The sequence below is a fragment of the Entelurus aequoreus genome, linkage group LG21, assembly GCF_033978785.1.
Source record: "Entelurus aequoreus isolate RoL-2023_Sb linkage group LG21, RoL_Eaeq_v1.1, whole genome shotgun sequence".
In the NCBI taxonomy this organism is placed as follows: domain Eukaryota; kingdom Metazoa; phylum Chordata; class Actinopteri; order Syngnathiformes; family Syngnathidae; genus Entelurus; species Entelurus aequoreus.
In genome coordinates, this window is record NC_084751.1 from 30,925,429 (window position 1) to 30,950,489 (window position 25,061).

Consider the following 25,061-nt stretch of genomic DNA (forward strand, 5'->3'; position numbering starts at 1 on the left):
GAAATAACAGGATAATGCATACATTTATCATTTGTTTTCGAAACGGTTACAAAACAGTGGGACCCCAAAAATTTACTGTGGGACCCCATTTTTATGACTTGATGGGGTCCCTGGGACCCCATTTTGAAAAATTCCTAGCACCAACACTGATTGCGTGCAAAACAGCATTAGGCGGCTGCGCCCTGCGAGCAGGTTCTAATACTAATCAAATATCATCCCGGGAAGAAAGAAAGTGAATGAGTGTTTATAACTGAATAAATTTACATATGCATAAACATTTGTTTTCCTTTGTATTATTATTATTTATAAATTAAGTAACTTTTATGACAACCTTTTTCCAAAACACAATATAGAATGTGAGATATTACTACTCAGTGGCCTAGTGGTTAGAGTGTCCGCCCCGAGATCGGTAGGTTGTGAGTTCAAACCCCGGCCAAGTCATACCAAAGACTATAAAAATGGGACCCATTACCTCCCTGCTTGGCACTCAACATCAAGGGTTGGAATTGGGGGTTAAATCACCAAAAATTATTCCCGGGCGTGGCGACTGCTGTTACCCTGTGCTCCCCTCACCTCCCAGGGGGTGATCAAGGGTGATGGGTCAAATGCAGAGAATAATTTCGCCACACCTAGTGTGTGTGTGACAATCATTGGTACTTTAACTTTATATAACAGGATAATGCATACATGTATAATTTGTTTTCTAAACGGTTACAAAAATGTGAGACCCCAAAAATTTACTCTGGGACCTTATTTTTTATGACTTGATTTTGAAAATTCCTAGCGCCAACACTGATGGAGTGTTGGTGTGTGCAAAACAGCATTAGGCGGCGGTGCCCTGCGGGCTGGTTCTAATACTAATCAATCAACCAATCAAAGTTTATTTATGTAGCCCTAAATCACAAGTGTCTCAAAGGGCTGCACAAGCCACAACGACATCCTCGGCTCAGATCCCACATCAGGGCTTGAAAAAACTCAACCCGATGGGACACAATGAGAAACCTTAATACTAATCTAAAAACATCCCTGGGCCCATAGATAAGTCAAGGCCCGTGGGCCAGATTCGCTGGTGTCAAAGTAAAAAAAAAGGTAAAGTGAAATAACTTAGTTGTTAACTGTAGGTCAATAATGCTTGTCTTTCTCTCAGACAGACACAAAAAATCATGCATCTAGATCAGTGGTTCTTAACCTGGGTTCGATCGAACCCCCCGGGGGTTCGGTGAGTCGGCCTAAGGGGTTCGGCGGAGCCTCCACCGCAGGGGTCAAGACACACGCGACTCATCGTGTAAATAAAAACTTCTCCCTATCGACGTATTATGGATACCGCCAAACTACAGTATGTTCCTTCTAATTTTCCATCTGATTTGCAGCTGTGTCATTTGTTGTGAGTTCATGCACTGTGTTGGTTTTGTTCTTTGAACAATGTGATGTTCATGCACGGTTCATTTTGTGCACCAGTTAAAAAAAAACATATAACTCTGTCTTGAATTTGAAAAAAAATAAAAATAAATTATTTTTCGCTAAAGAAGGGTTCGTTGTATGCGCATATGAAACTGGTGGTTCGGTACCTCCAACAAGGTTAAGAACCACTGATCTAGATGCATGGTTGTTGTTTTTTTGTGTGTGTATATGCAACCAGTTTTTTTTATTTGGAGTTTCCTGCGCTATTACAAAATGTTGTCACTTGTTTTATAATTATGTGAAACAAAATTTAAATGTAATGTATCTATCCTTTTTCAAACCATTCAATATGATTGCTCTAATGTGATGTCACATATTACTGTGATAAATACATTAATGAAAAACAAGCTAAGAAACTATAGCTATAGCTAGCTATACCGTAGCCTTAAAATGTTTAGGGAAACCGTGACGTGTTTATGGTTCCACGTAGTTATTATTCAAGTCCGTGCTGCAGGGTGTTAGTGGAAAAGTCGTGACTTGCAAGTCGGTGGTCTGTCTCTTTAAATGCAGGGCGAAGTGTCGATTTCCGATCGTCGATGAGGCGGATTACTGCCTCGGTCTGCTGCTCCATCATTTCAGCTGATCCAGGACAGGACAGTTCCTGTGCACGCCCAGCACAGTCCGGCAGCATGGATTTTAATGTGAAAAAACTGGCTTCGGGTGCGGGGGTTTTCTTTACCAGGGCTGTTCAGGTAAGTAAACCATCTGGACGTCCACATCGATTTACCGTCCTCGCGTAACTACATCCTCCGGGCCTCTGTGTTCGACACAAACTGCTACGCATTATGTTTCAATGTTCCGTTGAAATGTGATTTGTTAGTGAAACTTAGAGTATTTGAGCTCCGTTGCCATGTAAAGTCGATAAATGTTTGCCGAGCTTTCTTTCATTATTGATGATTAATGGAGTACATGAGTCACGTGAGTCTCTGCTCGGCTGCGCGCGGGTCGTCATCAGGAGGAAGTCAAAAAGGCGCAATTTCCGCACTTTCGTACTAAAGCTAGTCTTTTAGATCCATAAGTGTGTTTTAGGTCCATAAGTGTGTTTACAGTAAGAGCAAGAGCACCGCCACTACCCGGATGTTGCACTCAACACGCCCCTAATAGTGAGTGTGCAGAGCTGGACTCTATTAGTAGAAATAGGGATGTCCGATAATGGCTTTTTTGCCGATTTTCCGATATTGTCCAACTCTTAATTACCGATACCGATATCAACCGATACATACAGTCGTGTAATTAACACATTATTATGCCTAATTTGGACAACCAGGTATGGTGAAGATAAGGTCCTTTTTTAAAAATTAATCAAATAAGATACATAAATTAAAAACATTTTCTTGATTAAAAAAGAAAGTAAAACAATATAAAAACAGTTACATAGGAACCAGTAATTAATGAAAATGAGTAAAATTAACTGTTAAAGGTTAGTACTATTAGTGGACCAGCAGCACGCACAATCATGTGTGCTTACGGACTGTATCCCTGCAGACTGTATTGATATATATTGATATATAATGTAGGAACCAGAATATTAATAACAGAAAGAAACAACCCTTTTGTGCGAATGAATGTGAATGAGTGTAAATCGGGGAGGGAGGTTTTTTGGGTTGGTGCACTAATTGTAAGTGTATCTTGTGTTTTTTATGTTGATTTAATAAAGAAATAACAAAAAAAGAAACTATACCGATAATAAAAAAACGATACCGATAATTTCCGATATTACATATTAAAGCATTTATCGGCCGATAATATCGTCTAATATCGACATCGCTAGGTAGAAGTAATAATTAGAGATGTCCAATAATGGCTTTTTTTGCCAATATCTGATATTCCGATATTGTCCAACTCTTAATTACCGATTCCGATATCAACCGATACCGATATATGCAGTCGTGGAATTAACACGTTATTATGCCTAATTTTGTTGTGATGCCCCGCTGGATGCATTAAACAATGTAACAAGGTTTTCCAAAATAAATCAACTCAAGTTATGGAAAAAAAAATGCCAACATGGCACTGCCATATTTATTATTGAAGTCACAAAGTGCATTATTTTTTTTAACATGCCTCAAAACAGCAGCTTGGAATTTGGGACATGCTCTCCCTGAGAGAGCATGAGGAGGTTGAGGTGGGCGGGGTTGGGGGGGCGGGGTTGAGGTGGTGGGGGGTAGGGAGTAGCGGGCATGAAAGATTTGTGGATGAGGAAAGTGAGAGTGAAGGATTAGAGGGCAGTGGAAGCGACTCAGATGCTGTGAGAGGCGGGTGGGACCTGATATTCAGCTGGGAATGACTAAAACAGTAAATAAACACAAGACATATATATACTCTATTAGCCACAACACGACCAGGCTTATATTTAATATGCCACAAATTAATCCGCATAACAAACACCTCCCCCCTCCCGTCCATACAACCCACCAATACAACTCAAACACCCGCACAACACACTCAATCCCACAGCCCAAAGTACCGTTCACCTCCGTAAAGTTCATACAGCACATTAATTTCCCCAAAGTTACGTACGTGACATGCACATAGCGGCACGCACGTACGGGCAAGCGATCAAATGTTTGGAAGCCAAAGCTGCGTACTCACGGTAGCGCGTCTGCTATCCAACTCAAAGTCCTCCTGGTAAGAGTCTCTGTTGTCCCAGTTCTCCACAGCTTTCTAATTTGCTGTCTTCATTGTTCATTAAAGAAATTGCAAAAGATTCACCAACACAGATGTCCAGAATACTGTGGAATTTTGCGATGAAAACAGACGACTTAATAACTGGCCACAATGGTGTCCCAATATGTCCGCTACAATCCGTGGCGTCACGCGCAAACGTCATCATACCGAGACGTTTTCAGCAGAATATTTTGCGGGAAATTTAAAATTGCACTTTACTAATCTAACCCGGCCGTATTGGCATGTGTTGCAATGTTAAGATTTCATCATTGATAAATAAACTATCAGACTGCGTGGTCGGTAGTAGTGGGTTTCAGTAGGCTTTTAAAGTTGTTTATACGGCTACCCTCAGTGTGACCTGTATGGCTGTGACCAAGTATGCCTTGCATTCACTTGTGCGTGTGTGTGTGTAAAGCCGTAGATATTATGTGATTGGGCCGGCACGCAAAGGCAGTGCCTTTAAGGTTTATTGCCGCTCTGTACTTCTCCCTACATCCGTTTAAAAAGTCCATAAATTTTACTTTTTGAAACCGATACCGATAATTTCCGATATTACATTTTTAAAGCATTTATCGGCCGATAATATCGAACCTCTCTAGTACTAATACATCCAGTAGAGGTATTCTGACCGAGTATTGTTTATTTACATGGCGTTAGTGTAAAAAAAATGCTCATGTTTACCAACTTTGAGACCTCAGAATTAGGGAGATATTTAAAGGGCCGCAAGGCACAAAAAGAGGAAAATGAAATACTTTAATTTCACAATGTGTTAATTTATTTGACAAACAAATAACTTTGCTACTTAACAGTAGCAAGGTTAAGTAAAGTAACAAACTAAAGAGCTGTCCACAGTACCCTTGCAAATGGTGGATGGTGGTGATAGTTAAATAAATCAAATGAATAATAACAACAATAAAATAAAACAAAAAGGGCATACATTGCATAAATTAACCATTAATCTATGAAGTGTATGCTACAAATAAAAGTAATCATACATCCATTTTCTTCCGCTCATCCGAGGTCGGGTCGCGGGGGCAGCAGCCTAAGCAGAGAAGCCCAGACTTCCCTCTCCCAGCCACTTCGTCCAGCTCCTCCCGAGGCGTTCCCAGGCCAGCCGGTAGACATAGTCTTCCCAACGTGTCCTGGGTCTTCCCCGTGGCCTCCTACCCGTCGGACGTGCCCTAGACACCTCCCTAGGGAGGCGTTCGGGTGGCATCCTGACTAGATGCCCGAACCACCTCATCTGGCTCCTCTCGATTTGGAGGAGCAGCGGCTTTACGTTGAGCTCCTCCTGGATGGCAGAGCTTCTCACCCTATCTCTAAGGGAGAGCCCTGACACCCTGCGGAGGAAACTAATTTCGGCCGCTTGTACCCGTGATCTTGTTGTTTCGGTCATAACCCAAAGCTCATGACCATAGGAGAGGATGGGAACATAGATCAACCGGTAAATTGAGAGCTTTGCCTTCCGGCTCCGCTCCTTCTTCACCACAACGGATCGATACAGCGTCCGCATTATTTAAGACGCCGCACCGATCCACCGGTTGATCTCATGATCCACTCTTCCCTCACTCGTAAACAAGACTCCGAGGTACTTGAACTCCTCCACATGGGGCAAGATCTCTTCCCCGACTCGGACATGGCACTCCACACTTTTCCGGGCGAGGACCATGGACTCGGACTTGGAGGTGCTGATTCTCATCCCAGTAGCTTCACACTCTGCTGCGAACTGATCCAGTGAGAGCTGAAGATCCTGGCCAGATGAAGCCATGAGGACCACATCATCTGCAAAAAGCAGAGACCTAATCCTGCAGCCACCAAACCGGATCCCCTCAACGTCCTGACTGCGCCTAGGAATTCTGTCCATAAACGTTATGAACAGAATCTGTAACAAAGGGCAGCCTTGGCGGAGACAACCCTCACTGGAAACATGTCCGACTTACTGCCGACAATGCGGACCAAGCTCTGACACTGATCGTACAGGGAGTAGACCGCCACAATCAAACAGTCCGACACCCCATACTCTCTGAGCACTTCCCACAGGTCGAATGCCTTCTCCAAGTCCACAAAGCACATGTAGACTGGTTAAACATGGCCTGTACAACAACAGACATAGAATGCTTATGTCCTCTTCTTACTCGCCATGTCTGAGACATGATGTATTTTCTTCTGCTTCTTCTTCTTCTGTTCGGATTGCGGCGCTTGACTTCAAGGTGTAACCGTTATTATCGTCCAGCCGGAAGCAGCGCCCAGTGAAGGATGGTGTAGCAATATTGTTGTCCGGGTGTAAATCATGCCTCTCATCTGGATATTAGGAGGATTTAGCCTTGAATCTAGAAGTTGTTCATCTGTGACATTCAGTTTCTACCAGGAGATGGAGACAAACACACTACAACAGAAGACGGTGTCAAGAGAAACTTTTTTAATCCTTTGTCATGTTATTATTATTATTATAGAGGTTTATTTGAAATAGGGACGGATACAAAAACATAGACACCTGAAACAGTTATCCAATGTATGCATCATAGTGTTTATAGCCAGAGCTAATTTACAACACTTGTCCCCAACAACAACAACAACACAGATCCAACATCATCCATCCATCCATCCATTTTCTACCGCTTGTCCCTTTTGGGGTCGCGGGGGGTCGCTGGAGCCTATCTCAGCATTAAAATAGGAAAATAAAAAATAGAATAAGACAAAGAGGAGTCGATAATAATGATAATAGTAATAATACAGGCAAAGTGCAAACTAGATATAAGCCAATAATAATAATAACACAGAGAAAGTGCAGACTAGATAAAAACCAATTAGTAAAAATTAGTAAAAACTAAACATGGGAACACGATTGTTGCTCATCTAGCCATAATTTGGTTTGTTTTTTGAAAGTGACAAGTGCAGGTATACTTTTCAAAGTGTCAGGTAAAGAGTTCCATAGTTGTGGTCCTTTTATTGAAAAGGCAGTCTGGGCAAAAAATGTTCTACACAATGGAACGCAACAGTTGCCTTTTGACATTGCTCGGGTGGTAGATCTGGTACCACTTTGCAGTCTTGTAATTGCCTTGCAGAGCAATTGGGGAGCAGAGTTATCCAAGCATTTAAAAACCAGTTTGACTGTGTGTAACAAAATAAAATTGGTAACATGTAGATTAAAATAATGTTTTCTTCTAAATAGGAAAATATAGACATCCTATTTGTCGCCATCACAGTAAGAGCAGACATTATACAGTATGCGATCGCTTTATTATGTTTGTAGTTTGTATTTCTTGTTTAGCTCTTGGCAATACAGCTACATGGTGTTTAGTGTTTCACTAAAAGTGGATCTGTTTAGCAGAGCTTTTAAAACTTGTAGCTCACCCTCCCTTTATTCAGAATCAAATATATAAGGTTCTGGACCATCATTTGTCCCAAAGTAATCGTTCTTGGCTCCCACAAAGTCTGCATGATTTGTATTGTTGTTGGTAGGGAAGGGCTCTGCGGTTCAAAAAATATACTCTGGAAGTATCTGTGCTTTTATTATTTTATTTTTAGCTCTGAGTGTTGGGGTTAGGGGGAGAGGGCGAGATAGAGCTGGAGTCTGAGGATGACACTAGCAAGCAGACGGTGTGTTGAGAACATGGCCATTTATATTGCTTATTTATAATGCCTTGCCGTTTGTTTATATTCATATTTAGAAACCATGTATTTTGAGTTAAGTCCTCTTAATTCTGGCATGGTTACTTGTCCAATGTTTAATCGCTAACTTTGTCAGTGTTGAAGCCAAATTTCCTTATTTGTTTATATTGTTTTTATTTTTTTTTCTCTAATTGATTGCTGGCCTCAGTTCATGCTGAATTTCCTTTTCGGCAGATTGCTCCGCCCACTTCTTCTTGAGAACCAGGAAGTGTGGAGTCTGTTGACAGGGATGGGACCGTTGCTATGGTGCGGTTGCCATGGTAACCTCATTTAATTGGGTTCAGGTGGGAGCACTCTGGGGCGATTGCATGGAGGACACAAAGAGTTTTCGACCGTGGCGTGCGGGCGGTGTGTGGTCAGGTCTCGCTGCTGTGACAATTTCAACACTTGCTAAAATGTTTTGTTATTCCTTTCCAGATAGCAAAATGCCATCACTAAAAAAAGAATGAAACAGCAGCAGGAGTTGCTTTTATCTTAAAAAGAGTAACGCCACTGTGAGTAATGTTTACACTACAACACAAATACGACATCTAATTTTACGCAACCATTTATTAATATGTTTGACATTCTATTAAATAATATGTCTTACAGTAGAACGATACATGATGATACATAAAGTAGTGAGGCAGTGAAGTAATGAAAGGTGGACTGAGGAGGTTCAGGTAAAGTCAGGAAAAAGTGAAATGTATTAGCCTGTTATTACTTTTTAAACAAACAATTTTATTTGAACATGATAACTAAACAAGTCAGGGAAGAGAAGGGAGTGTTAGGGGGACCTTCAAAGTGTAAGGAAAGATTTCAAAATAATATTATTGATCATAATAAGAAAGGACAACGGCTGATGACTGCTGTCAAGTATATTTTTTAAGATACATTTATTTTATTAGGATAATAATTTAATCATTTCTATAGTACAGGGTTATGTTTTTAAATCAAATGCTGATACAGTACATTACTATATACTGTATAATGTTGTCGTTGGAAATATGTTAATGCCATGCAAGAACATCACAGGCTTGAGGCAGGGAGTCAAAGCTAAGGACTTTTGTTAAACTTTCAGATGGTTGTATTTCTGTTGATCCCAAGCAAAACAATGAAACATTTAGAACATTTTATACAAATGTATATAAGCCTGAGAAAGATTGTAGCATAGAAGCTATGCAGACATATTTGAACGCAATACAACTTCCATCATTATCAGAGCATGACCAAAAATCACTGTAGGAACTCATACAAATAATGAAAATTCAAAAAGCTATAAATTAATATGCAAAAAAAAAATCTCCTGGCCCGGATCGCTATAACACAGAATGTTATCAAATACACAGTGAAGACTTGTTTCCTCTATTATTACAAATGTATCAATCTTCATTTAATAAACAATTGTTTTCTCCAACCTTCAATTTTTCCCCTATTTCATTGATACACAAAAAGGATGAAGACCCATTGATTTGCAGTAACTATCATCCTTTATCCCTAGCCCATATGGACAATAAAATCTTGGCAAAAATCTTAGCCACACAATTATTAAGTGTTATTGGAAAAATAATTCATACTGACCAAACTGGCTTTATGGAAGGTCGACAATCTTCAGACAATACAAGGAAATTGTTTAATGTTATTTACTATGCTAGAAATCTCCCTTATTCCACAGCAGTATGTACTGTTGATGCGGAGAAGGCGTTCGACCGCATAAATTGGTCATTTGTTTTGCACATTACGTACATTTGGATTTGGAGATCATTTTAAACAATGAAATAAGATGCTTTATACAAGGCCCATGGCATCAGTCAAAACAATAATCGTATTTCAAACCATTTTCATTAAAAAAAGGAGCAAAACAAGAATGTCCTGCATCTGGATTATTGTTTAATTTGATTATTGAACCCTTATCTGCAAAAATAAGAAGTGACAATAATATTCATGGTATAAAAATTGGTTCTCAGTATAATAGATTTGATTTTTATTTGTATTAAGGATTCCCATTAGCTGGTTGCCTCAAAAACCCACTAGTCTTCCTGGGGTCCACTATTCAATACAATTACAAATAAAAGCATATAATTATAACTACACAATACAGAAAAAAATAAAAATAAGTAGGCTATCAATGTATTGTGATGACATAATTCTCTATCTGTCACATGTTGACTCCTCTCTTCACTATATCAATAATGTCATCACTGAATATGGCTGTTTATCAGGGTATAAAGTAAATTGGGAAAATGTGAAATACTACCACTTAATTAACATTGCAAGAAATCGCAAGTTCAGAACTCCAAAGTTAATCTAAGATTGCACATGACACCAAATCTTTATACAAGCACAGATCTAAATCTTAAACATTTAAGAAATAAGACCAATTGGAAGGCTGGTCACATCTCCTAATATCACTTTGGGGTCAGGTGAGAATAGTAAAAATGAGTATACTGCCAGCAGTTAATTATATATTGAAAATGATGACTGTCCTAATTAATAAAAGTTTGTTTAAGGCAGCGTTTCTCAAAGTGTGGGGCGCGCCCCACTGGTGGGGAATAGAGACATGACAGGTGGGGCGGGAGGAAATTTCACTTTACTTTTTTTTTTTTTTTTAATTATATTCTTAGATTTTTTTTTTTTACTATGCTTTCATTTTCTATAGACACTGTAAATCACTTTGTGATTCTGTCTGTGAAATCCGCTATTACACACTGTAAATCACTTTGTGATTCTGTCTGTGAAATCCGCTATATAAATAAATGTAAATTACTTATTTTTCCTGTAGGCTTTAAATTTCTAGGTAGGAGCGAAAGTTTGACAGACATAGCAACAGTAACTAATGGGGGCAGGGCTAAGCGAAAGCTTTGTGAATGGCGAGTCACTGTGCGAGGATTTGCTGTTTTGCAAATACATAAAAAATAGAGCCACTGCTGATGAGCTGTTCGAGATAATGGACAGTTTCCTCAAAGAACACAACCTTAAATGGGAAAACTGTGTGGGCTTTTGCTCTGATGGCGCACAGACCATGGCAGGGTAAAGAAACGGGCTGCAGGCTCTAATAAAGAGGGTTGCTCCAAATGCGCATTGGACACACTGTGTCATTCACCGGTAAACACTCGCGTCAAGGCAGCTCAGCCCCTAACTCAATGAGGTTTTAACAGTGGCAGTGTCAAGCCTGCAACCCCGATTTGAAAAGCTGTGCAGTGCAAAACAGGCTCATTGCAGCCACTAATGCTGGAGTACTGTAAAACTCATGTTCACTTGCCCTGTCTTGCCTAAATCAATCAATCAATCAATCAATCAATCAATCAATGTTTATTTATATAGCCCTAAATCACAAGTGTCTCAAAGGGCTGTACAAGCCACAACGACATCCTCGGTACAGAGCCCACATACGGGCAAGGAAAAACTCACCCCAGTGGGACGTCGGTGAATGACTATGAGAAACCTTGGAGAGGACCGCATATGTGGGTAACCCCCCCCTCTAGGGGAGACCGAAAGCAATGGATGTCGAGTGGGTCTGACATAACATTGTGAAAGTCCAGTCCACAGTGGATCCAACACATCAGCGAGAGTCTAGTCCACAGCGGGGCCAACAGGAAACCATCCCGAGCGGAGACGGGTCAGCAGCGCAGAGATGTCCCCAACCGATGCACAGGCTAGTGGTCCACCCGGGGTCCCGACTCTGGACAGCCAGCACTTCATCCATGGCCACCGGACCTATGCAACTCCCCCTCGCAAGGGACAGGGGAGAAGAGGAGAGAAGAGAAGAAACGGCAGATCAACTGGTCTAAAAAAGGGGGGTCTATTTAAAGGCTAGATTATACAAATGAGTTTTAAGATGGGACTTAAATGCTTCTACTGAGGTAGCATCTCTAACTGTTACCGGGAGGGCATTCCAGAGTACTGGAGCCCGAATAGAAAACGCTCTATAGCCCGCAGACTTTTTTTTGGCTCTGGGAATCACTAATAAGCCGGAGTTCTTTGAACGCAGATTTCTTGTCGGGACATATGGTACAATACAATCGGCGAGATAGGCTGGAGCTAAACCGTGTAGTATTTTATACGTAAGTAGTAAAACCTTAAAGTCGCATCTTAAGTGCACAGGAAGCCAGTGCAGGTGAGCCAGTATAGGCGTAATATGATCAAACTTTCTTGTTTTTGTCAAAAGCCTTGCAGCCGCATTTTGTACCAACTGTAATCTTTTAATGCTAGACATAGGGAGACCCGAAAATAATACGTTACAGTAATCGAGACGAGACGTAACGAACGCATGAACAATGATCTCAGCGTCGCTAGTGGACAAGATGGAACGAATTTTAGTGATATTACGGAGATGAAAGAAGGCCGTTTTAGTAACACTCTTAATGTGTGACTCAAACGAGAGAGTTGGGTCGAAGATAATACCCAGATTCTTTACAGAGTCGCCTTGTGTAATTGTTTGGTTGTCAAATGTTAAGGTGGTATTATTAAATAGATGTTGGTGTCTAGCAGGACCGATAATCAGCATTTCCGTTTTCTTAGCGTTGAGTTGCAAAAAGTTAGCGGACATCCATTGTTTAATTTCATTAAGACACGCCTCCAGCTGACTACAATCCGGCGTGTTGGTCAGCTTTAGGGGCATGTAGAGTTGAGTGTCATCAGCATAACAGTGAAAGCTAACACCGTACTTGCGTATGATGTCACCCAGCGGCAGCATGTAAATACTAAAGAGTGCAGGGCCAAGAACCGAACCCTGGGGAACTCCGCACGTTACCTTGACATAGTCCGAGGTCACATTGTTATGGGAGACGCACTGCATCCTGTCAGTAAGATAAGAGTTAAACCAAGACAAGGCTAAGTCTGACATACCAATACGTGTTTTGATACGCTCTAATAAAATATTATGATCGACGGTATCGAAAGCGGCGCTAAGATCAAGAAGCAGCAACATAGATGACGCATCAGAATCCATCGTTAGCAATAGATCATTAGTCATTTTTGCGAGGGCTGTCTCCGTAGAGTGATTTGCCCTGAAACCGGATTGAAAAGGTTCACAGAGATTGTTAGTCACTAAGTGTTCATTTAGCTGCTGTGCAACAATTTTTTCGAGAATTTTGGAAATAAACGGAAGGTGGGAGACCGGTCGGTAGTTTACCATGAGGTCAGGATCGAGGTTAGGTCTTTTGAGCAGAGGATGAATAACCGCTTTTTTGAATGCTAGGGGAACAGTGCCGGAGGAAAGTGATAAGTTTATAATATTTAACACTGATGGACCTAATAATACAAACAGTTCCTTGATAAGTTTCCCAGGAAGTGGGTCAAGTAAACATGTTGTTTGTTTTATCCCACTTACACGCTGTAATAATTCCTCTAATGTTATTTCATCAAAAATAGAGAGACTATTTTGGAGGGCAGTGTCCGTCGTATATACAGTCGTATTTGTGTTAATAGAACCCAGTTGTAGCTGGGATGCGTTGTCTTTAATCTCCTTTCTAAGGAGTTCAATTTTCTTATTGAAGAAATTCATAAAATCATCTGCCGAGTGGGTGGAGCTACTGGGAGGAGTCCCTTGTTGGGTTAGCGATGCTACTGTACTAAACAGAAATTTAGGATCGTTTTTGTTGAGGCGGATGAGATTTGAGTAGTATTTAGCTTTAGCTAAGGTAAGCATGCGTTTATAAGTTATTAAACTATCACTCCATGCTTGATGGAAAACCTCAAGTTTAGTCGCGCGCCATTTGCGTTCCAGTTTTCTACATGATAATTTATGAGCTCTAATTTCTTCTGTAAACCATGGGGTGCGCCTTTTAGGGGCCCTTTTTTGCTTTAGCGGTGCTATACTATCAATAATTTCGCGCAAGGCATCGTCAAAGTTGTTAGTGAGGTTATCAATAGAGCCGACATAATTTGGGAATGGTGCCATTACCAAAGGCAGTAGGTCAGCAAGAGTCATCGTTGTGGCAGCATTAATGTTGCGGCCGCTATAGCAGTTATTATTATTATTAGCTTGTTGACAATGAGTCAAAACTTCAAATTTTATAAGGTAATGATCGGACATTACTTTAGTATATGGAAGTATCATAACTTTGGAGGTGGTGACACCCCTGACAAGCACTAGATCTATTGTATTACCGTTGCGATGCGTGGGTTCATGTTTTATTTGTATAAGACCACAGCTATCAATTATGGTTTGGAGCGCCACGCACTGAGGGTCCGATGGGGTATTCATATGGATATTAAAGTCCCCCATTATGATTATATTGTCGGCGTGCGTCACTAGATCAGCAACGAACTCTGAGAATTCACTGATAAAGTCCGAATAGGGCCCAGGGGGGCGGTAGATAACAGCCAGGTCGAGAGGTAGCGGTGTGACAGACCTCATAGTAAGCACCTCAAACGATTTATATTTATTATTTAGGTTAGGGGTAAGGTTGAAATTTTCATTGTATATTAGTGCGACACCCCCTCCCCTTTTAAGAGGACGGGCAACATGCGCATTCGTATAGTTAGGAGGAGATGCCTCATTGAGCGCAAAAAATTCGTCTGGTTTGAGCCAGGTTTCGCTAAGACCAATGACGTTAAGATTGTTGTCTCTAATGACCTCATTAACTAATAACGCCTTGGGAGACAATGATCTTATGTTTAAAAATCCCATATTATAGGTATTGGGCTGTTTTGACGAGTTTTTGTTAAGATTATCCGTAGTGGCAATATTAACAATGTTGCGTTTATCATGCGTAGTGCACTTTAAATAGTTTCGACCATATCTAGGAATTGATATGACGGGAATTTTCCGATTGTTTGCTTGGTGCTGCAATAGACTGGACATATCATAATTTGCCACCTCAGTAGAATGCATGTCCACCTCTGACACAGACACAACAGAAAAAACATTATGTGAATTGTGTATTATTCTAAGAGAATTGCTATGCGTACATGGATTATCCAGCCTGGCGCTGGCTAGTTCTAGCTTAACTGACTCCTCACCCGGACTAACAGACATTGTAATTGCCTGTGACCGGGCTTGCTCTAGTGTAGTCAGTCAAGTGAGACTTAAATAGTAGTCTATGTTTCTAGACAGGATGATGGCGCCTTCCTGGTTAGGGTGAAGGCCGTCTCTCATCAGCAAGCCTGGTTTGCCCCAGAAAGAGGGCCAGTTATCAATAAACGTTAGTCCCTGTTGCCTACAGAAGATAGACAGCCACTTGTTAAGCGAGACTAATCTGCTATATCTCTCATCATTGCCTCTCGCAGGCAGGGGGCCAGAGACAATTACTCGATGCCTGGACATCTTTCTGGCGAGATCACAAGTCCTCCGTAGCTCCTCCTTTTTTTGCAAAGATTGCAAAGTGGCACTTTTATTTGATTTATTATTGAACTTGATGCTAGTTATTTGATTTATTATTGAACTTGATGCAAGTTATAACACTTATTTGATTTATTATTGAACTTGATCCAAGTTATAACAATTTTTTTGATTTATTATTGAACTTGATGCAAGTTATAACACTTTTTTTGATTGATTAATGAACTTGATGCAAGTTATAACACTTTTGTTTTATTTATTATTGAACTTGATGCAAGTTATTTGATTTATTATTGAGCTTGATGCAAGTTATTTTATTTATTATTGAACTTGATGCCAGTTATACCACAGCTGCACAGTTATTTTATTTATTATTGAACTTGATGCAAGTTATACCACAGCTGCACAGTTATTTTATTTATTATTGAAGTTGATGTTATTTTATGTTATTGAGTTTAAATGTATACAACTTGATGTTACTTGATGTTCAATAAATTTGAAAATGTTAAGCTTGGCATTAGCGTTCTGTTGGGGCGATGGGGGCAGGTGGGGCTTGAAAACTCCCCCTTGTCCAAAGTGGGGGATGACAAAAAAAGTTTGAGAACCACTGGTTTAAGGAAATACATACAATGATATCACATTTTATATGGTGTGGAAAGAAGGCTAGATGTTTATATTTAAGATTGTCTAATCAACAAGATAAGAGAGGGCTACAATTACCAAGCTTTTTACATTATCTTATTTGGTTGTGAACAAGCAAGCCACTTATTTTATTCTTCTGCAGACAAGGACTGGATCTACATTAAAAAAAATATGTTAATGAATTTAGACATTGATGTGGGGAGTCTATATTACGTATATTATATTCTTGTCTTCATGAAAGAAAGGAATCCATATGTTATGGTTATGGTTTGAGTTTATTTTGAACATGCATACAATTACAACATGATACATGTGTTAAACATGCTTGTATCTTTATTCAACACCTTTGACATGTTAACAAAAAACGTCTGTTTCATGAATAAATAATTGTTAATAATATATATATATATATATATATATATATATATATATATATATATATATATATATATATATATATATATATATATATATATATATATATATATATATATATACACTACCGTTCAAAAGTTTGGGGTCACATTGAAAATTTCCTTATTTTTGAAGGAAAAGCATTGTACTTTTCAATGAAGATAACTTTAAACTAGTCTTAACTTTAAAGAAATAAACTCTATACATTGCTAATATGGTAAATGACTATTCTAGCTGCAAATGTCTGGTTTTTGGTGCAATATCTACATAGGTGTATAGAGGCCCATTTCCAGCAACTATCACTCCAGTGTTCTAATGGTACAATGTGTTTGCTCATTGGATCAGAAGGCTAATTGATGAATAGAAGACCCTTGTGCAATCATGTTCACACATCTGAAAACAGTTTAGCTCGTTACAGAAGCTACAAAACTGACCTTCCTTTGAGCAGATTGAGTTTCTGGAGCATCACATTTGTGGGGTCAATTAAACGCCCAAAATGGCCAGAAAAAGAAAACTTTCATCTGAAACTCGACAGTCTATTCTTGTTCTTAGAAATGAAGGCTATTCAACAAAATTGTTTGGGTGACCCCAAACTTTTAACGGTAGAGTATATACTGTATATATATATATATATATATATATATATATATATATATATATATATGTATGTATGTATGTATGTATGTATGTATGTATGTATGTATGTATGTATGTATGTATGTATGTATGTATGTATGTATCAATCAATAAATCAATCAATGTTTATTTATATAGCCCTAAATCACAAGTGTCTCAAAGGGCTGTACAAGCCACAACGACATCCTCGGTACAGAGCCCACATACAGGCAAGGAAAACTCACCCCAGTGGGACGTCAATGTGAATGACTATGAGAAACCTTGGAGAGGACCGCATATGTGGGTAACCCCCCCTCCCTCTAGGGGAGACCGAAAGCAATGGATGTCGAGTGGGTCTGACAGAATATTGTGAAAGTCCAGTCCATAGTGGATCCAACACATCAGCGAAAGTCCAGTCCATAGTGGGGCCAGCAGGAACCATCCCGAGCGGAGACGGGTCAGCAGCGTAGAGATGTCCCCAACCGATGCACAGGCTAGCGGTCCACCCCGGGTCCCGACTCTGGACAACCAGCACTTCATCCGTGGCCACCGGACCTGTGCAACTCCCCCTCCATAAGGGAGAGGGAAGCAGAGGAGAAAAGAAAAGAAACGGCAGATCAACTGGTCTAAAAAGGGAGTCTATTTAAAGGCTAGAGTATACAAATGAGTTTAAAGATGGGACTTAAATGCTTCTACTGAGGTAGCATCTCTAACTTTTACCGGGAGGGCATTCCATAGTATTGGAGCCCGAATAGAAAATGCTCTATAGCCCGCAGACTTTTTTTGGGCTCTGGGAATCACTAATAAGCCGGAGTTCTTTGAACGCAGATTTCTTGTCGGGACATATGGTACAATACAATCGGCAAGATAGGCAGGAGCTTGACCGTGTAGTATTTTATACGTAAGTAGTAAAACCTTAAAGTCGCATCTTAAGTGCACAAGAAGCCAGTGCAGGTGAGCCAGTATAAACTATAATCTTACACCTAACCTAAATAATAAATATAACTCGTTTGAGGTGCTCACTTTGAGGTCTGTCACACCGCTACCTCTCGACCTGGCTGTTATCTACCGCCCCCCTGGGCCCTATTCGGACTTCATCAGTGAATTCTCAGAGTTTGTTGCTGATCTAGTGACGCATGCCGACAATATAATCATAATGGGGGACTTTAATATCCATATGAATACCCCATCGGACCCTCCATGCGTGGCGCTCCAGACTATAATTGATAGCTGTGGTCTTACACAAATAATAAATGAACCCACGCATCGCAACGGTAATACGATAGATCTAGTGCTTGTCAGGGGTGTCACCACCTCTAAAGTTACGATACTCACGTACACTAAAGTAATGTCCGATCATTACCTTATAAAATTCGAAGTTCTGACTCATTGTCAACAAACTAATAATAATAATAATAACTACTATAGCAGCCGCAACATTAATGCTGCCACGACGACGACTCTTACTGACCTACTGCCTTCGGTAATGGCACCATTCCCAAATTATGTGGGCTCTATTGATAACCTCACTAACAACTTTAATGACGCCCTGCGCGACGCCATTGATATTGTAGCACCGCTAAAGCTAAAAAGGGCCCCTAAAAGGCGTACCCCATGGTTTACAGAAGAAACTAAAGCCCAGAAATTATCATGTAGAAAGCTGGAACGCAAATGGCGTGCGACTAAACTTGAGGTTTTCCATCAAGCATGGTGTGATAGTTTAATAACTTATAAACGCATGCTTACCTCAGCTAAAGCTAAATATTACTCAAATTTCATCCACCTCAACAAAAATGATCCTAAATTTCTGTTTAGTACAGTAGCATCGCTAACCCAACAAGGGACTTCTCCCAGTAGCTCCACCCACTCAGCAGATGACTTTATGAATTTCTTTAATAAGAAAATTGAAGTCATTAGAAAAGAGATTAAAGACAATGCATCTCAGCTACAACTGGGTTCTATTAACACAGATACGACTGTATATACGACGGATACCGCCCTTCAAAATAGTTTCTCTCTCTTTGATGAAATAACATTGGAGGAATTGTCAAAATGTGTAAATGGGACAAAACAAACAACATGTTTACTTGACCCAATTCCTGGGAAACTTATCAAGGAGCTTTTTGTATTATTAGGTCCATCAGTGTTAAATATTATAAATGTATCACTTTCCTCTGGCACTGTTCCCCTAGCATTCAAAAAAGCGGTTATTCATCCTCTACTCAAAAGACCTAACCTCGATCCTGATCTCCTGGTAAACTACCGGCCCACCTTCCGTTTATCTCGAAAATCCTCAAAAAAATTGTAGCACAGCAGCTAAATGAACACTTAGCGTCTAACAATCTCTGTGAACCTTTTCAATCCGGTTTCAGGGCAAATCACTCTACGGAGACAGCCCTCGCAAAAATGACTAATGATCTATTGCTAACGATGGATTCTGATGCTTCATCTATGTTGCTGCTTCTTGATCTTAGCGCCGCTTTCGATACTGTTGATCATAATATTTTATTAGAGCGTATCAAAACGCGTATTGGGATGACAGACTTAGCCTTGTCTTGGTTTAACTCTTATCTTACTGACAGGATGCAGTGTGTCTCCCATAACAATGTGACCTCGGACTATGTTAAGGTAACGTGCGGAGTTCCCCAGGGTTCGGTTCTTGGCCCTGCACTCTTTAGTATTTACATGCTGCCGCTAGGTGACATCATACGCAAATACGGTGTTAGCTTTCACTGTTATGCTGATGACACTCAACTCTACATGCCCCTAAAGCTGACCAACACGCCGGATTGTAGTCAGCTGGAGGCGTGTCTTAATGAAATTAAACAATGGATGTCCGCTAACTTTTTGCAACTCAACGCTAAGAAAACGGAAATGCTGATTATCGGTCCTGCTCAACACCGACATCTATTTAATAATACCACCTTAACATTTGACAACCAAACAATTAAACAAGGTGATTCTGTAAAGAATCTGGGGCCGTACTTATCAAGCTTCTTAGAATTACTCCTAAGAAGTCTGCTAAGAGTTGACTTAAGAGTAAATAAATTATTCGCTGAAAGCTGCACTTAAAAGTTAGTTATCAAGCGTCTTACTCACACTTTCAGCGAAGTGTAGGACTGAATCTTAAGTGTCACACTCAGAGCTGAATTACGACATTACTATGTGCCGTAAACTGAATTTTAGGTGACGTCATTTCTGTGTCCATAGAAATGACCAATCACGGAAGGGAATCCGTTGTCTAAGAATAAAGAAATATCTTGGAAATATTTAAGTGGACAATGGGAGTGTATATTTTGACAATAAACTACAAAATAATACAAAACAAACTAGTCCCTGCCGGCACTCACGCTACCGCTCCCTCTCTTCTATCGCCCACACACTCACTGACGTCACTCACCTCCCGGCCACACACATACGCTACTGTCATAACATTTTCTTTCCAATTCATTAATTAGGCAACTAATTTGAAACTGGTGTGGGTGGCTCTATATATACTAGCCCACTGCAGACACATGCAGAAATCAACAAGGAATCGAAAAGTATTAAATCTGTGACAAAAATAATATCCGCTCTGTCTAAACGATACCGTTTGATCAGCTGCTCGTCATCAAAAAAAAACACAACATTGTTCCGTTCCCTGAACGTTTGCGCACGTCTCTCTCGCCTCAGTGCCATCCCCTGCTGGCAACTCGTAACCACTTAAGACACCTCTGAAGGTCTCTTAAATATCGTGGAGAGTAGGAGGGATTCTTAGACTTAAGAACGTTGATAAAAAGCTTTTATTCTTAAGTTTGAGAGTAGGACTAAATTTCGCAAATTCTCAGGACTTAAGTGTAAAATGGCACTCTAAGAAGCTTGATAAGTACGGCCCCTGGGTATTATCTTCGACCCAACTCCCTCGTTTGAGTCGCACATTAAGAGTGTTACTAAAACGGCCTTCTTTCATCTCCGTAATATCGCTAAAATTCGTCCCATTTTGTCCACAAGCGATGCTGAGATCATTATCCATGCGTTCGTTACATCTCGTCTCGATTACTGTAACGTTTTATTTTCGGGCCTCCCTATGTCTAGCATTAAAAGATTACAGATGGTACAAAATGCGGCTGCTAGACTTTTGACAAAAACAAGAAAGTTTGATCATATTACGCCTATACTGGCTCACTTGCACTGGCTTCCTGTGCACCTAAGATGCGACTTTAAGGTTTTACTACTTACGTATAAAATACTACACGGTCAAGCCCCTGCCTATCTTGACGATTGTATTGTACCATATGTCCCGGCAAGAAATCTGCGTTCAAAGAACTCCGGCTTATTAGTGATTCCCAGAGCCCAAAAAAAGTCTGTGGGCTATAGAGCGTTTTCCATTCAGGCTCCAATGCTATGGAATGCCCTCCCGGTAAAAGTTAGAGATGCTACCTCAGTAGAAGCATTTAAGTCTCATCTTAAAACTCATTTGTATACTCTAGCCTTTAAATAGACTCCCTTTTTAGACCAGTTGATCTGCCGTTTCTTTTCTTTTCTTTTCTACTCTACTCCCAACCCGGGGTGGACCGCTAGCCTGTCCATCAGATGGGGACATCTCTACGCTGCTGACCCGTCTCCACTCGGGATGGTTCCTGCTGGCCCCACTATGGACTGGACTTTCGCTGATGTGTTGGACTTTCACAATATTATGTCAGACCCACTCGACATCCATTGCTTTCGGTCTCCCCTAGAGGGAGACCGAAAGAGAGGTCCACATGTGCGGACCTCTCCAAGGTTTCTCATAGTCATTCACATTGACGTCCCACTGGGGTGAGTTTTCCTTGCCCGTATGTGGGCTCTGTACCGAGGATGTCGTTGTGGCTTGTACAGCCCTTTGAGACACTTGTGATTTAGGGCTATATAAATAAACATTGATTGATTGATTGATAAGGTAATGATCGGACATTACTTTAGTGTACGGGAGTATCGTAGCTTTAGAGGTGGTGACACCCCTGACAAGCACTAGATATATCGTATTACCGTTGCGATGCGTGGGTTCATTTATTATTTGTGTAAGACCACAGCTATCAATTATAGTCTGGAGCGCCACGCACGGAGGGTCCGATGGGGTATTCATATGGATATTAAAGTCCCCCATTATGATTATATTGTCGGCGTGCGTCACTAGATCAGCAACAAACTCTATGTGTATATATGTGTATATGTGTGTGTGTATATATATATATATATATATATATATATATATATATATATATATATATATATATATATATATATATATATATATATATATATATATATATATATATGTATATATATATGTATATATATATATATATATATATATATATGTATATATATATGTATATATATATATATATATATATATGTATATATATATATATATATGTATATATATATATATATATATATGTATATATATATATATATATATATATATATATATATATATATATATATATATATATATATATATATATATATGTATATATATATATATATATGTATATAGGCTAATTAGGCCAATAGTTTTACTTTTACCTTATAACCCGGTGCGCCTAATGTACAGAATAATTCTGGTTTTGCTTACCAACCTCCAAGCTATATTATTTGGTACATGGTGTAATGATAAGTGTGACCAGTAGATGGCAGTTAAACATAAAAGATACGTGTAGGCTGCAATATAATGGCAGTCACTCACGAGAGATATGTGTAGACTGCAATATGACTCAAGTAAACAACACCAACATTTTATATGTTAGTACGACTTTTGTTAAGGTATGAAGCCGCACCGCTTGATGGATTGTACTGTGCTTCAACACACAAGTATTATTATAGTGTGTGTATAAGGTAATACACAGGCCTGGCCCTAACCAATATGGCGCCCTAGGCAAGATTTTAGGTGGCGCCCCCCCCCCCCCCCCCCCACATCGGCAGTGAAGTGTATATACTCACAAGAAACCTAATAGCTTTGTCTTTGACCTTTTTTTTTACTTAAACAAAGCAAAATAACATATTATATGAGAATGTTATTTTATGATTATCTTTAACCGAATCACAGCAGTGCTCAAATTAATGATGTAACAAATAATATTTCTATTAAATAGGCTTTACTTTGCATTTTAATTAACGTGGGATTATTTTTTGTATTTAGAAATAATAGTACCAACTTTTTTTTTTTTCTCCAACATTTGTGGCACTGGCGTGGCGTCCCCCGATGGACGCCGCCCTTAGCATTTGCCTATACAGCCTATGCCACGGGCCGGCCCTGGTGATACATATTATCTGGCGTTTTGTGTCGCAATAATATGCACAAGCAACTTTCTTACCTTCTGGTACCTGCTGATCTGTATTTGGAATCTGCATAAGTCCGCCTTTCTAGTCCGTGCCGACTCCGTAGTCGATAAGCTTCTTCTTTTTCTCTATCTTCTATTTATGGGACATTCATCCTCCGCTGTTGCCATTTCTAATATAAAGTTGTGTAAATTTCTTACTTATATCTGCCATGAGAGCGCTAAAACATACCGGTGTAGTAAGTTTACATCATTCATCCAAGGAACTTTAGTTATTAAAGAGTTTCGGTCGGACGTTTTTTCACGGGACACGTTTCCGTCGGATGAGGAGATGCTGCTCCGTTATTGATTTAAGTAAAGTCTGAATGTCATTAAAACAGTTAGCTCCATCTTTTGACACTGCTTCCACTCCCGTCATTGCACGCTACACCGCTACAACAAAGACAGGCAGCACCCATCACTGTTCGCTGAGGACGGTCACCTAAGAGTCTCCAAGACACAAACTAGTCTCCAATACCCCTGGCAAAAGTAATTAGATTTGTCGCTAGTAGCTATTTACAGAAAAAGTCGCCAAGAGGATTGGCAACACCATCCTTGAGTATGTGTTTCACTTTAAGATGGTGTTTTAAACTTGATATGCGCTGATGATAAAAATGTTTGTCGCTGCAATACCAGCAAGTTACCTCAGATTTATCCAAAGTTAGGTTTTGAAGCGAAATGGGCCGCCCCTCCTTGCAATCACAGGCCATGTAACAAATGTGCGCGTCTTCCGGGTTAAGCCCTAACCCGGACGTGATTAATCTTCATTCATATTTGATAACGCGATAATTTTTTTATTGATCATATGCGTTAACACGTAACGTTGACAGCCTTAATATATATATATATATATACTTTCAACCTGAGGAATAACAGCTACCAACCATTCACGAAACCCAACACAACACTCCAATACGTGCACCATGACAGCAACCACCCACCCACAACCACGAAAAGAATACCTACCGGTATTAATAAAAGACTATCGATGCTGTCATCTAGCAAAGCTGAATTCGACAAAGCAACCCCCCCGTACCAAAAAGCACTTGATGAAAGCGGATACAACTTCACCCTCACCTACGAACCCACGCCAGGAAACCAACCAAAAAGGAGCAGAAAACGAAACAACATTATCTGGTACAACCCCCCATACAGCAAAAACGTCTCAACTAATATTGGCCACAAATTCCTCACCCTGATCGACAAACACTTCCCCAAAGGCAACACCCTAAGAAAAGTATTCAACAAGAACAACATTAAATTGAGCTACAGCTGCATGAACAACATACGACAAATCATTTCAAATCACAATAAAGCAATTGAAAAGGAGCCGTCCACCACCAGGCAGAACGACTCCAAAACCGACAAAGGCTGTAACTGCCGCAATAAACCTGATTGCCCTCTCAACGGGGGGTGCCTACAACCATCAGTCGTTTACCAAGCAAAGGTAACACGCAAGGACATTAACACATCCGACACATATGTAGGATTAACTGAGGGAGCATTCAAAACCAGATGGAACAATCACAAAGCCTCGTTCAGAAGCAAAAGCTTGCGGAACACTACAGAACTCAGTAAACACATTTGGAATCTCAAAGACAATAATGTTGAATATTCGATAACATGGCAAATTCTTGCATCCAGCACACCTTACAACAGTGGTAATAAAAGATTCAACCTATGCTTAAAAGAGAAACTGTTTATTATATACAGTCCAGACTTGTCATCCCCCAACAAGCGCAGCGAAATTGTATCAGCATGCCGTCACAAAAGGAAACACCTCCTAGGTAACACATGAGCCAATCACCACGCCCCTACGCCTGCCTGTACCCACCCGCTCTGTGCCCTATATAAACCATGGTATGTGAATGCTTCCATTAAAATCTCCTGATGATTGAGGAAACCCTCATGAAACAGGCCTGTAGAGATGAAATAGTCTTGTGATTTTTTTCCCACACATACATATATATATATATATATATATA

The 25,061-nt window shown here is 40.0% G+C and overlaps 1 protein-coding gene across 2 annotated transcripts in view; it reads left to right on the forward strand.

Annotated features, from left to right (window-relative positions):
* Positions 1–1,974: 1,974 nt before the first annotated feature.
* LOC133638645 (endophilin-B2-like) overlaps positions 1,975–25,061 on the forward strand; it is a 65,808-nt gene continuing 42,721 nt past the window's right edge. For both annotated transcript variants that reach the window (XM_062031451.1, XM_062031452.1), the window contains exon 1: positions 1,975–2,153. In XM_062031451.1, the coding sequence (XP_061887435.1) occupies positions 1,998–2,153 (156 nt within the window). In that variant the 5' untranslated portion in view covers positions 1,975–1,997. The remainder of the gene's footprint in view (positions 2,154–25,061) is intronic.